Here is a 14,965-nt window from a genome sequence, read left to right as displayed (position 1 = left end):
AAAAATTATTACATATTCATAACCTTTTAAGTTGAAGATTGTAATAAGATTTATTTTCAATTCTACAATTAATTGTTTTATCATTATAAAAATTACTTAAGTATTTTGATAACAACATACTCTAATTTGTTTATGTATAATTTTATTATACTATTGAATCAACATTATTACTTTTATTTATATAATAATATAGTTGAATATAACTTGATTTTATTCCTATATAATTGTATAAATATTAAATCAACTGTGATGTAGTTTGGGTTATATTTGTTTTGAAAAAATAAATCGCATTAATTTGAAAAAATATCATCAAATTTTAAGTGATATAATACTTAATTTTAATTAAAATAAATGGTCATAGAATATATCATTTAAAATTTTCATTATTGAAAACCAAATTCTATTATAATCTTCAACCTAAAATCTTAGTAAATAAGATATACGGAGTACTATAAAATGTATAAAATTTAAGTATATAAAAATTTTGGGCTACGACCACAAAAATGTCAATATATAAAATAAATTGTAAAATGAAAATTATCTTTGTGACCCCCATTTTGAGTTGTTGTCAGCCACTCCGAACAAATATTGAAAGATGTCAGGATATGGGATATAATTGGATGGTTTAAATTGGATGGTCTTCTATGAAGTGTCATGGAAACAATTTCAAGATTTGCTGGTGTTTAATTGGGTTGGTGTCAATAATGATGGTAAAAAAATTTCGGATGATACTGAAATGAATATTTTATTGAATAGTTGATTGAGATCAAGTTAAATAAAAAATTGTATATGGATTATAGTGAAATGAATATTTTATTGAAAAGTTGATTGAGATCGAGTTGAATGATGTATATGGATAGTAGTGAAATGAATATTTTATAGAAAAATTATTTAAGATCGACTTAGTGATGATTATTAATAAAGATAGTCTAAGTATATCCAGTTAAAAATAAGAGTATGAACGAATATTGCATATATAGTGGCAAAATTAGTCTTTGTGATTTTAGCACCATTTATGAAACTGAATTAAGATTCAAGTTTCAATCATTTAGCACTATTGCACTCTAGAATAGGTGAATATCTAAACCTTATAAGGCAAGAAACACAACAATAATTGATAAAATTACAATGTTGAATTAAAATCTTGAATTAGAAACCATAACTTTTGAAGCACATGAACATGGGTTCTAGATAAAGATGTGAACATATGTATATATGGGCATGCATGATAGACACATTACACCTTCTCACATGTTTTACATCAAAGCAATATACATTTTCTTCTTTTTAAACTACCTCTTTATCTAAAGTTGGATCCAAAAGCTCTTTTTGAAAGTGGTTTTATCACTTCTTTATGAGACATCAAAGTTGGTTATCAAAGTAAGTGGTCATTTGGTATATCAAGCTAATAAATTATAAGTACTATATTGCTCAAATAGTACTAATATAGAGTTAAAATTTGTGTAAACTTAATTATTAATTCGAAAACAACACAATTCAATTGGTGAAATATTTCCATTCAATCAATGGATAGGAATTTTGTAGTGTATGACTTATAATCTTAAGGAATTATATTAAAACAATAGTATAAATTATCATTTAAACTTCCAATAAAATATTATCATTTCATGCTGACACCTTAATATTATGAAAATAAATGGGAATTAATAGAAAAACTCAATATATAATACTAGTAGATGACTAAAAGTGATGAACCTTTTTAATTACCTAAAATCGATCATTAACTTTGAAAGTTCATAAATGAGTAATAATTTCGATAGATACATTCATTAATATTGATGTTTGACATGATAACGAAACTAAAGCAAATATTAATTTTTACTTTACTCAACTAAATTTGGTTATGATTTAATCGCCTAAGAACTAATAATTTTTTTTAAGAAAAAAAAACAAGAAACAAATTTTTTACCAGGCAAAAGAGAAACTAAGGGAGGCAAATATAAAGAAATAAAACAAAAACAATTGAGAAATAAAGACAAAAATGATAAATTTGAGTATGACTTTATTCTTAACTTTGTTTTAACGCTAATAGTTGAGACAAAAAAAATTAAAAGAGGCTACAAGTGATCTTTTTCTTGCATTTTCTTTTTCATTATTTATTTTTACAAGAGGTTTAGAAAACCACATATTTTGATCGATGAATCGTCAATTATCTCGTCGGACTATTTTCTAGAAGGGCCTAAGACTATAATATTTTTAGCTATACTAAATACTTTAATAATTTATCTTAATTAAAAATAATTGTAGGCATGGAGATGGTGAGTAGGCATAGCCCCACTTTGCCGTCGACCCACGTAGTTAGTATCATTGCACGTCCACTTACCCACTAATACACACGAGCCATAAAAAAAATTATACTACAATTCATTAAATAGAAAAAGAAGATTTGCAGAAATTAATTTAAATATATTATTTGGCGTTAGAGGCAAATTTTCCCCCAACAACATATTGTTTAGACTCGTTAGGAATTAAAAACATGCAGAAGCGATCAATTTTTTTGGGCATAAAATTAAGAAAATTATTTTAAATGAATTAAGTGAAAAAATAGGCTAAAGAATAAATTAAAGAGACAAACAAAGTTCAAATTAACAGATACGAGTATAATAAAATAAAAAGAATAAAATATACTATTGTTTTGTGAAAAAAAATAGTAGTAACTCAATTATAATGGGACGACCCAATATAGAATATGATTCAACTAATGTTGAATGAAATATGAGAGTATAAATTACCATTCTTTTGAACAAATTAAGAAAATTTATATTACAAATTTAATTGGACTATATTGAACTCGAATATGAAATAGTACTATTTTGGCCTCAAGCATTATTCTTATTTTACCACTTTGACTAACTCATAATTATCAAAGTACTCCCTCCGTCCAGTGCTACTCACACGTTTGCTTTTCGGCACGGAGATTAAGGAATGAGTGTATAGCAAAGTCAACAATTGCAGCTGTAGGTGATAATTTTTACTAAAAATGGAAAGAGTGCAAATAACTTGGGACGCCCAGAAAGGAAATAAGTGCAAGTAACACGGGACGGAGGGAGTATAAAACTATCAATCTTTGATTCACAATAACGTGGTTCACAAATTGTGAATATGATCCAAAACTGATAAATAAAATATATAGAAAATACACACAAATGAACTTATTAATTTTCATATTTTATGTGGACAATAAAAGGGATGTGGTGAAGAATATGTTGTCATGGTGTACAATTTTATTTGCAGGATTAAAAAAACAATAGAAAAAATTGAATTCAATTGACTCAATTTTTGAATATGAAAACGCGAGTGTCCGAAATTGACCTCGAGAGACCGAGAAGAAAACGGAGGAACTGGACTAAAACGCAGGGGTACATCCGTCATAATAGAAAAAGCTAGGCCAGCTAAATCTTGAAGGAATGTGTTGCTGTGGGGCCCCCAACCATCACGGAATCAACGGCCGAGATGAATTGGGGCGTGGATCTGGGGTTCATTATAAGGTGAATTTCTTCAACACTGCAAACTCCATTTCCATTTTCCTTTTTGAACCAGAGTGGCGGCACTGCTTCGGACAAGGGGAAAGCAGAGGTTTTTTCTCTACTGATAGAGAGAGAAACTCGAAGCTACAGCGAGAAAGGGGTGATTCATTTTCAGCGAGATTTCAAAGGTACGGTTTTAGTAGTTTTATCCGATTATTGTGTGGGTTTAATCCGGGAATGGATTGTGAAATGATTGGATTTGTGGCGTTGGTGTTGTGTTTCCTTTATGATTTGTTTGATCTGTGAGGGCAAATGGTCTTGGTAATGAGATCTACGGGTTTGTGCACTTTTTTTGTGAATCGGGATATGTGGATCTGGAATTGGGGTTTTTGAGAGTTGAGGGATTGGAATTTGATGACTTGTTTGAGTTTCTGATTGAATAAATTTGACTGCTACGCTGAATTTGTTGAAAATGTTTACTGATTTTGACTTGCCCGTTGATTAGTGATTTCCCCTAAAATTTGATCAATAGTATGATATGGTGGCAGCATTGTAAGTATTGTGAGGAAGTAATCTTTGTAGAAAATATATGATACTAACTGCTAATGATCGATTTAAATTTGACGAGTTTTGTTATTATGCTGATATTGGTAAAATCGACTTAAAGATGATGTTACATATTGTGTTATTGTCAATTCTTTAAGTGTAATGAATAATAGGCGTTGTTATATTGTTTCTCCAGAGCACATTAAGAAATGGCCGAAGCCGAGGATATTCAGCCCCTTGTCTGCGACAATGGAACCGGAATGGTCAAGGTAACACTTATGATTTGAACAAACGGAAACTCATCTTTTTCGGTGTTTTGATTTGATCAACATCTAGTTAATGTGTAAATGCTTAAATTTAAGTTGATTTGAATACTGTCAGGCTGGATTTGCGGGAGATGATGCCCCAAGGGCAGTGTTCCCTAGCATTGTCGGGCGCCCTCGTCACACTGGTGTGATGGTTGGCATGGGCCAAAAGGATGCTTACGTTGGTGACGAGGCTCAGTCCAAGAGAGGTATTTTGACATTGAAGTATCCAATTGAGCACGGGATTGTCAGCAACTGGGATGATATGGAGAAAATATGGCATCACACATTCTACAATGAGCTTCGTGTGGCCCCAGAAGAGCATCCGATTCTCTTGACAGAGGCCCCTCTTAACCCCAAGGCCAATCGTGAAAAGATGACTCAGATCATGTTTGAGACATTTAATGCCCCTGCCATGTACGTTGCCATTCAGGCAGTTCTTTCCCTGTACGCCAGTGGTCGTACAACTGGTAAGCAAATGCTAAACCATTTTATTTTCCCCTGATTCATGATTTAATAATTCCTTTATGTTTAAGAATCATACCGTTCTCCGTTGTACTAGAAACTATCAGCCCCTTAAATCAATACACCCGAATTATCATAGGTAAAATAATTTTGTTGCATTATTATTGGCAGTGTTCAATCAAGGTAGACTATAGTATATGGTGGAAATTGTATACTTGATTGAGTTCTATGTAGTTTTCTTCAAGCATCTGTTGTGTATGATCAAAGTTCTTAACAAAATAAATTAGAGGAGAAATCGCATGTCATTGATGGGTTGGTTGTAGGTATTGTTCTTGACTCTGGAGACGGTGTCAGCCATACTGTCCCCATCTATGAAGGTTATGCACTCCCTCATGCTATCCTCCGTCTTGACCTGGCTGGGCGTGATCTGACCGACCACCTCATGAAGATATTGACGGAGAGAGGCTACTCTTTCACCACCACTGCGGAGCGAGAAATTGTAAGGGACATCAAAGAGAAGTTGGCATATATTGCTTTGGACTATGAGCAAGAGATCGAGACGTCCAAGACCAGCTCTGCTGTGGAGAAGAACTATGAGCTTCCCGATGGACAGGTCATCACCATTGGCGCTGAAAGATTCCGGTGCCCTGAGGTCCTGTTCCAGCCATCGATGATTGGAATGGAAGCTGCTGGTATTCATGAGACCACTTACAACTCAATCATGAAGTGTGATGTCGATATAAGGAAGGACCTATACGGAAACATTGTCCTCAGTGGTGGATCGACCATGTTCCCGGGCATTGCTGACAGGATGAGCAAGGAGATCACCGCTCTAGCACCCAGCAGCATGAAGATCAAGGTGGTGGCTCCTCCCGAGAGGAAGTACAGTGTCTGGATTGGAGGTTCCATCTTGGCTTCTCTCAGCACATTCCAACAGGTAATGCAATACACAGATTGCTCAACCACTTTTAGTTTGGAGATATCAGAAAGTAGGGAGCTTAATCAAGAATTAGTACTGACTATTGATTTGGTTTTTGACATTTGCAGATGTGGATTGCCAAGGCAGAGTACGATGAATCTGGGCCATCGATCGTCCACAGAAAGTGCTTCTAAAGAGATGATCTTTGCTGGTGATGAGATTTGAGATGCTGCTATTTGCTTTTGCTTGTTAGTTTCTCGTGTTTTTTCCCCTCTGCTATGAGCCTTTTAAAATTATAAGATTTGAAGCCTTGGACATGGCAATGAATTCATTTTTTCCATTTATGTTAATTTGTAGAAGAATTTGTGTATTTATTATAATGTTTTGAGATTTGGATGAAATCCCCCATTTCACCCTTACATTTACCATGCTTCTTTGGCTCAGTTCTTTGCTTACACGTTATAGATAGCTCATAATTTACAATACACACACATCCACAAAACTGCAAGTAGCATTTTTTTGTTTGTTAAGTAGCTTAAATATAAACACAATTTAACTAATGTTTTCTAAAGAAATTTTATGTTTAAATTGGGAGATAAGTGGGTATAAAAAGCACCAACTATAACCATAAAATATGGTTGTATGTGAATTGCGGTTGCCGATTTTAAACATCATCCAAACCAACAACACTCCCTTTCTTGCCTTTGCAGCCATCTCAACAAAGTATTTGGACACAAACTCCTCAGCTTCCAATTACACACGAAAAAATAATCCATTCGTCCACAAAAAAAACTAGACAAGTTTTACTATTTCGGACCGTCCATCAAAATTAGACCAATTTCTAAATGTTAAAAGTTTTAAACATTTAAATACTACTCTACTAGTAATGTGAAACCAACAGTTCACTACCACTACTAATCTCTTATTTTCTTCACCTCTCGTACTTTACCATTTTCACATTAAAACCCGTGTCATACACAACTATGTCTATTTTTGGTGGACGGAGGGAGTATGAAATAATCTGTCAACCATGAAACGGATAAATAAAACTAAAACAAATAGATAATAACAACTGGAGAATCGAGTCACCTTGAACATTTGCAGAAAACACATCATCATTCAGACCGAAGAGCACCCAAATATAACATAAATTATGCTACATGAAAAAATATTGAGTGTCCAGTTTAGCATAATAGTATTACTAGTAGTAGGGCTGACAATTTTTGACACAACATGATAACCCGACACGAATCCGCACGAAATTAATGGGTTTGAGTCAGAACTTATAGGGTTCGTGTGCTTATCGGGTCGACCCGTTAAGAACACGAAAATTTCGTGTTGTGTTCGTGTTATCCATTAAGAAATAATATTATTATATTATTAACTTTTATTATTTAAAAAATGATGTTTTTTTATGTTAGATTTCGTTGGATTTTGTTGCTATTAATGTATTGATATTATTGTTCATCAAATCAAATTGTGTAATCAGATTTTTTATTTTTGATCAGATTTTTTATGATCAGATTCAAGATTTCGTAACTTTTGTTAATCATGAGCAGTTGTTAACAGATTCTTACTGTGTTATGAGGTTCTAATCGTGTTATCAGGTCGTTTTGCTATAGTGTCTGTCATGTACATGTTGTTATCGTGTCGTGTTGACCCAAGGTGATTCGTGTCATTAATAGGTTCGTGTCGGGTTTGTGCCGTGTTCGGGTTTGAGAGTAATAAGTTGACCCGATAATGGTCCAACATGCGCGATTTGCCACTCCTAACTCGTAGTAATATTTTCACTCTCCTTTCTTTATTAGCATCAACTATTTAAATAATCAATCAATTAGCTTATTTGGGCTTTACAAGTCCATCCAGTTTTGCAGTGCTAAGGGTGTCCACTATAAGGCGGACACGCCCAATAACCCCGCCCTAGTTTTTGTCCATAGCCCCAATTTTGTTGTCCACAGCCACAAAATTCTATTTCCGCCACTATAGTGGACACCTCCAATAGCCCCCAAATTTTATAATCAATTTTCATTTCAAAATATTTTTAGTTTCAATCAAATATAATTTAAATAATCGCAGTGTAAATAACTAGAAAACGAGGTAATTAGGGTCGAATATTCGTTGTATTGCAAACCGGTAAAATTATACAACGAATAATTAAAATAAAATACAACTACAAAACTCCGCCACCGTCTACTCGGTGTCGAAGTCGGCTTCCTCGTCTCCCTCTTCTTCTTCTCCTCCTCCTCTCTCGCTGCTGCCGGCCGCGGTATCGCCAGGCGCATTATCAACCAACCCCAGTCGACTCTCAATCCGAGTGATGAGCCTCTTGTAGACGTTCCTGACGTACGGGTCAGTTTCCCCTCCGTATGACCTGCATACGTTTTGCAGTTGTTGCATCAACTGCACGTCTATGGCATTGGCCAATACCTCGTGGGGTTGCATCGTGGGCTGTGGGATTGGGGCAAGCTGGTGGATGCGCGATCCGGAAGCGCCGGCCGATAGGCGGGAGGCACTTCTACCCCCTCTGGCGCTGCGGATAGAGGCATGTTGTCCCATGGGCCGTCGTCGCCTAGTGTGAGTATCGGCTAGCTCTTCGACTTGTTCGTCGGACTGCTCGAACTCTTGCGAGCCGCTTCCACTGCTGTAGTCGCCGGCAAGGTTGTGCCTTGTGCGCTTTGGCCCAGGAGCTGTTCCCACGTCGTGGGCCACGATCGACCTGAATTTCGGACAATCTGCGAGGACAAGATACTCTTCCCACAAGGTGAACTTCGGCCAGCCCTCCGTGTGGTATTGGCCCTCAGACAGGTTCTTAACATCTGCTGCGCTGCGGCCACTCTCAGCGTGGCGAAGGTTGTTCTCATATATGGACGTGAACCGCTTGGTCGCATGGAGAATCCTACCCCACTTTTTCCGGAGCTGTTCTGGGTCGCGCCTCTCGGCGCCGTCGGGTTTGAACTCCTCGTATGCAAACATGACGCGCCACCAAAAGCTCCCCTCGACCTGATCTGTGCCCACCTTGGGGTCCGAAGTGATAACATCCCAAGCCTTCGCCATGGCAATGCTCTCGTCTTTGGTGTATGGCTTGCCCCGGTTGGACCCAGAACCAGAGCCACCGCTACCGCCAGTGCCACTGCCCTCGCCACTCGGAATGCCGGCCCCGCTGCCCGTGCGCCCACCGACTTGGCCGGTGCCACGACTGCCGCCTCCGCCCCGACTGTCGCTACCTCCTCGGGTCGGAACGGGCGTTTCCACCCGTGCTGCCGGCGTATCTGGGATGCCAGAACTGAGCAGACCCATCATAGTATCAAATGCATCTTGATCTGCTTCGGTGAACGGAGATTGGCTGGCTTGGAAAGGGGAACCCGGACGCGGCTGATGAAGCGCGTCTAGGTTGGGTTTGTAATCTCCAAATGCGGAACGACTCAGATTCCGCTGTAAAGGTGGCGGAGTTGGAGAAGACCTCCACGACTGAGATGGATGAAGGGGTGGACTCGATGCCCACGGTGGGGGAGATTGATTCTAACTCCAATGCTGGGACGGAGGAGCATATCCGCCAAAGCCCGACGGCTGAGAAGCATATCCGCCAAAACCCGATGGCTGCGATGGATAGGCCGAGGGGTTTGATGGATTGCTGCCATATCCCGATTCCTGAGAGTCGGGTGATTCGTCGTCTCCTCGGTGCATTTTTTAGAGAGTGGTTGTGTAGATAGTGAGTGGATGGATTTTGTGAAAATGGTGAAAAATAGGTGGTGGGGAGTGGTATTTATAGAGGAAAAAAAATTTAAAATCGCGCCGCATGCGCCGCGGCGGATGTCCGCACTATAGTCGCCGCGCCTATAGGCGCGGCTATGTCCCCCCCGCCGCGTCCTCACCCCGCACCCGGCGTCCACTATAGTGTCGGAAATAAAATTTTGGGGCTATGGACAACAAAACTGAGGCTATGGACAAAAAATGGGGTGGGGCTATTGGGGGTGTCCGCCTTATAGTGGACACTCTTATGGGGTGGGGCTATTAGAGCGTCCACTATAACGTGGACGCGGCTATAGCCGCGAGCGGGGCGATGGCGGGGCGGAAGCGGGGCGGCTTATAGTGGGAAGGGTGTCCGCCGCGGGGGTGGACGCGGCGGGTGAGAGGGGGGACGGCGGACGCGGAATCTCCGCGAGCGGGGCGAGGACTCGGCGAGGGGGCTATAGCCGCGCCTATAGGCGCGGCGCCTATAGTGGCACGAAGATGAAGCCGCGGCGCTTGCATGCGATTTTTTTTTTTTTTACATTTCAATTCACCTATAAATACACCCCACTCCATTCATTATTTTCACACCATTCAAACACAACATCTATACAAATTTCTCTCACTACAATTTGGGGTCGGAAATGAACAATTTGTGGAGAGACAACTGGAATGCTCTGATTCAACAGGTGCAACACCAGGCCGCCCAGGAGGTAGCGGCCCGTTTGGCGGAGGATGCGGAGGATGCGGAGGATCCGATCCCTCGCACCATTACTCATCGGCGGACAATCCCACGAGACCACGTCGGTGCTCACCAACGTTTAATGGATGATTACCTCGTGGATAGCCCCCGTTATCCACCCGAGATATTCCGCCGGAGATTCAGGATGTCGCAGCGGATGTTCAACTATATAGCGACGAATTTGGCGGAGCGTTACCGGTGCTTCACCCTCCGGCGTGATGCGTCTGGTCGGATCGGGCTGTCCACACAACAGAAGTGCACCGCTGCAATCCGACAGCTTGCCTACGCTGGACCAGCGGACATGTTCGATGAATACCTACAGATGGGTGAGACGACTAGCCTCACGGTGCTTAGGCAGTTCTGTAAGGGGACCCGGGAAATTTTTGGTGGGGAGTTTCTACGGAAGCCCAACCCGGATGAGTGTCAGCGCCTACTTGATATGCACGGGTCGGTGCACGGCTTCCCCGGAATGTTAGGAAGCATCGATTGCATGCATTGGGAGTGGAGGAACTGCCCCGTGGCATGGAAAGGCCAGTTCACTACTGGATTCAAAAGCAAACATCCAACGATGATACTGGAAGCCGTGGCGGACAACCGTCTGAAGATCTGGCATGCGTATTTCGGCGTGGCAGGTTCGAACAACGACATCAATGTTCTTCAGTCGTCGCCTCTCTTCAACGAGGAGTGCCGGGGGGAGGGGCCAGAAATCAGCTTCGTAGCCAACGGTACGCAGTACAGTAGGGGCTACTATTTGGCAGATGGAATATATCCGCGGTGGCCCGTATTCGTGAAGACTGTCCGCCAACCGGTAGGACCGAAGAAACAATATTTTGCGCGCAAACAAGAGAGTTCTAGGAAGGACGTTGAGCGGGCTTTTGGTGTCCTCCAATCGCGGTGGGCTATTATACGGTGTCCGGCACGAGTTTGGCACGAAGATGATGTCGCGAATATTATGTTAGCCTGTATCATATTGCATAATATGATAATAGAAGATGAAGGATTTGCGGCAGAGCGATGAGCGCCGGAAGAGGGTGCAAGTACAAGTCACGGTGTCGCCTCCGCGCCGATCCAGATGGGCGTACCATGGAGCAATGAATATTTGATCCAACGCTTCGCTGATATGCGCAGGACCACATCACATAACACACTGCAGTCCGATTTGATTGAAGAAGTGTGGGCACGTAGGGGAGGTAGTGGCGTTGTGTAAACTTGGTAGTGATTTGTACTAGATTCAATGTAGTGTGTGATTTTAATTTTAATTTAGTGTGTAATTCTAATTTTAATTTTAATTTTATTTTGTATTTTATTTTTATTTTTATTTTTATTTTTAATTCGTATAGTCGGCTTCTTCTAATCCACTAAGAGCCCGATAAATTTGTTCTTAATTACTTGAAATATTATAAAATGAAAGTTGATTATAAAATTTGGGGCTATTGGAGGTGTCCACTATAGTGGCGGACACAAAATTTTGGGGCTATGGACAATAAAATTGGGGCTATGGATAAAAACTGGGGCGGGGCTATTGGGCGTGTCCGCCTTATAGTGGACACCCTTAGAGCATCTCCAATAGGTTAGGACGTCAAATAGCCCTCAAATAGCCTTCACACTGCCACATCATCAGCACTACAATTCTCCTGCCACATCAGCTTGCCACATCAACTGGACATCAAATAGCCCTCACATAGCCTTCACACTACCTATCCACATCACTAATAACAATTATATAATTTAATTTACACTCGTATCAACATACGGAATTTAATTTACGAGACAAATACGGAAAATTCGAATAATAATATTAAAATTTAAAAAGTACATTAATTTTTTAAAAAAAGTACAATAATTAAAAAAAATTACATTTAAAAAATTACATAAATTTGCATAAAAAAATTCATCATACGCTCGTACTCATCCGCATCCCCACAACTACCACCGGCATTACTCATTTCTTAAATTGATCTTGAACAGAAAGTAAGGTAGAGAGAATACTCGTTAAAACAAGTGGTGCGAATGAAAATGAGGTTCAACGCGCGTATATATAGTGTTTTCGAAAAAAAAAAAAAAAAATTTAAATCCGACGCCGGTTTGGCGCCGATCCGGGACACACAATGGCGCTCGTGAGGATCGGCGTCGGAACCGGCGTCAGCGCGGGAATCGCCATGGCGACGCCGATTTCGCCGACGCCGGTTCCAATGGTTCGGCGTAGGTGAAAAATCGGCGTCGCGGTGGTGACGCCGGTTATTGGAGATGCTCTTAGGGTATCCACTATGGATAGCCGCGGGTTGGGGCGGTAGCGGGGCGAACCACAGTGTAGGCGACGTCCGGAGCGCTGACGTGGTACTCTGGGTCCCATAAGCACTGCTGCACAGCTACACCACAATTACTACAGAATATTTATTTCTACTCCCTCTCTCTCTCTCTCCAGCTTCGTTCTCAGCTAAACAATTTCACACAATTCATCTCATCCTCGCCCCAACCCAGATCCCTAAATTTTTTTAATTCCTCTGTCTGCTGCTTAAAGCTTGCAACTTTACCTCCAGAAATCGAAGCCGTAATTTATTTCCAGGTTTTCAGTGCTCGTTTCAACCATTAAATCTTTTGTTTTCAGGTGAATTTCCGTCGGTTACAATCTCTGTAGCTTGTTTTCTTTCGCCCCCCTTTTCACTGTAGTATTTTCCAATTTGGTTGACCTGGATAAGCTAGAATAATTTTTCCCCCATTCATCAGCTGACCGGAAAATCAATTTTTATTCTTGTTAAGCATTTTTTTTATAAATTGAAGTTAGGGTTTTGATTTAACTCTCCATTTGACCAGTTTGATTGCTCGGTATCAGATATCTAGGCACGATGTCTTTGTGTGTTCATCTCTGAAATTAGGGTTTCAGTAATTTAGCGCAATTCGTGCCTTTCATTTTTTAGAATTGGGTGCTTCAGTTTGGTATTATCTGTTGAGAATCGTAGCTGTGCTCGGTAAATTTTGCAATGGCAGAAGAGAATGCTAATTCAATGAACCTCGATCTCAATTTGGGGCCAGTTGATAATTCTAGTGATGGTGGTGGTGAGCCTCGGTCGGGTACCTACATGGACCTTGCAATGAACTTTGAGGATTGGTTAGACAGTCCAGTTCATCGCGTTAGGGAGGCCGTTAGGCAGAGAAATCATAGGTGGCGATCGTTTTGGAGGCAGCTCCCGATCCCCTCAGAAACAAGGAATCTTGCTTTGGAATTGGCTGATGGGAGTGCACCGCAGATCGGTGAAGGCAGTGTGGCATCTGAGGATAGGCCAATTGGGGTAGCTAAGATATGTGAGACCGTGGCTGGTTCTGTTGAGGACGAGGATCTCGGTAAGAAGAAAGAGGGTGCTAAGAGCAATGGTGAGGAAGGGAGTTTCTTTGATTGCAATATATGCTTAGATTTAGCCAAGGATCCCGTTGTCACTTGCTGTGGCCACTTGTTTTGCTGGTCATGTCTATACCGTTGGTTGCATCATCATTCTGATGCTAAGGAGTGTCCCGTTTGCAAGGGAGAGGTCTCCACTAAGAACGTGACGCCTATATATGGCCGTGGCAACGTTGTCCGCGACCAAGATCTTGATTCTAGCCTCAAGATCCCTGTCAGGCCCCATGCCCGCCGGATCGAGAGCTGGAGGCAGACTATACAGAGGACTGCAACAGCCTTCACTATTCCCGTGGAGGAGATGATCAGGCGCCTCGGGAGCGCCTTTGACATAAACCGGGAGCTAGCTCAGATACATTCCCGGCACCCTGATGGCCTCCGCGACTCCCCAGAGAGGAGCACGGCTTTGCTCAACCGGTTCTTGACTTCTAGAGGAATGCGCAGGGAAAGAACTCCGACGCCCCCACTTGATGACGTGATTGACCTAACCGAGGGCAGCCCTCCCAACTACGAGACGAGAGAGAGGGAAAGGGAGAGGGATAGCCGTCGTCTCACATCACTGTTGCTTCGCAGATCAAGCTCCCATCGAGCTGCTTCATTGTCTAACCTCACATCTGCAGTCAACTCAGCGGAGTCTCTTGCTGCCATTGAGTCGTATTTCCAGAGCAATGCGGTGGAGAGGAGCCCGGAGCTGCCCCTTCCGGTGGTGGATGATAGGGATTCTGTGTCCAGCATTGCTGCTGTGATACACTCTGAGAGCCAAACTGTGGACAATGCCATAGAAATCGATTCCACTGTGGTGCTCTCAACTTTGTCTTCGAGGAGGAGGAACGATGCTTCGAGAATCTCGGACGTTGACAGTGGAGATTCGCGCGCCCCACGGCGTAGGAGGCTCAACTGAGGGTGGTATATAACCAGAGGGATTTAGATATGCTTTTAACATTCAATTTGTGTTTCTCAAGTGTTTACAGTGGAGGTTTTTACCTACAAAAACTAGTAACTATATAATCATGTCTCAAGTTTTGTTCACTAGTTTTATGATTTTTCCTTATTTTTTTGTAGTTTAATGTTTGTTCAATCAAATCATATGTGTAGCTTGTCAAATTTATGATGAAAAAGAAGCACATTGGGTCAGATTTGTCAAACATGTGACCTTATACTACTTGACATGTTTCCAAATCAATTAATTCTAGGTGCTTTTCAAATCCAGATATTGTATTGAAGAAGTTGGTATACAACAAATCATAGGAAACAATATTCATGTACACTGAAAATGTTATTCTCTTTGAAATTCAATCTTAACCTTCCATGAATCAAGATGTATGGATTAGATTGGTTTCTGATCCTTCCCTACAAATTCCTCATTTAGTAATAAGA

General features: G+C 40.9%; 2 protein-coding genes across 2 annotated transcripts; both read left to right on the top strand.

The window, feature by feature from the left end:
* The first annotated feature begins 3,542 nt into the window (after positions 1-3,542).
* Positions 3,543-6,142, top strand: LOC121771609 (actin). Its single transcript, XM_042168447.1, has 5 exons — positions 3,543-3,676; positions 4,231-4,303; positions 4,416-4,809; positions 5,128-5,741; positions 5,852-6,142. Exons 2-5 carry the CDS (start codon positions 4,244-4,246, stop codon positions 5,915-5,917), a joined length of 1,134 nt encoding a protein of 377 aa, XP_042024381.1. The 5' UTR covers positions 3,543-3,676; positions 4,231-4,243; the 3' UTR covers positions 5,918-6,142.
* Positions 6,143-12,598: 6,456 nt separating this feature from the next.
* LOC121772060 lies at positions 12,599-14,639 on the top strand. The gene has a single exon (XM_042169002.1). The coding sequence runs from the start codon at positions 13,176-13,178 to the stop codon at positions 14,487-14,489; it is 1,314 nt and encodes a 437-aa protein (XP_042024936.1). The 5' UTR covers positions 12,599-13,175; the 3' UTR covers positions 14,490-14,639.
* Positions 14,640-14,965: the final 326 nt, after the last annotated feature.

This window comes from Salvia splendens, chromosome 16 (genome assembly GCF_004379255.2).
Source record: "Salvia splendens isolate huo1 chromosome 16, SspV2, whole genome shotgun sequence".
NCBI lineage: Eukaryota > Viridiplantae > Streptophyta > Magnoliopsida > Lamiales > Lamiaceae > Salvia > Salvia splendens.
The sequence above is the reverse complement of the archived record's forward strand: the minus strand, read 5'-3'. Positions and strand labels throughout refer to the sequence as shown.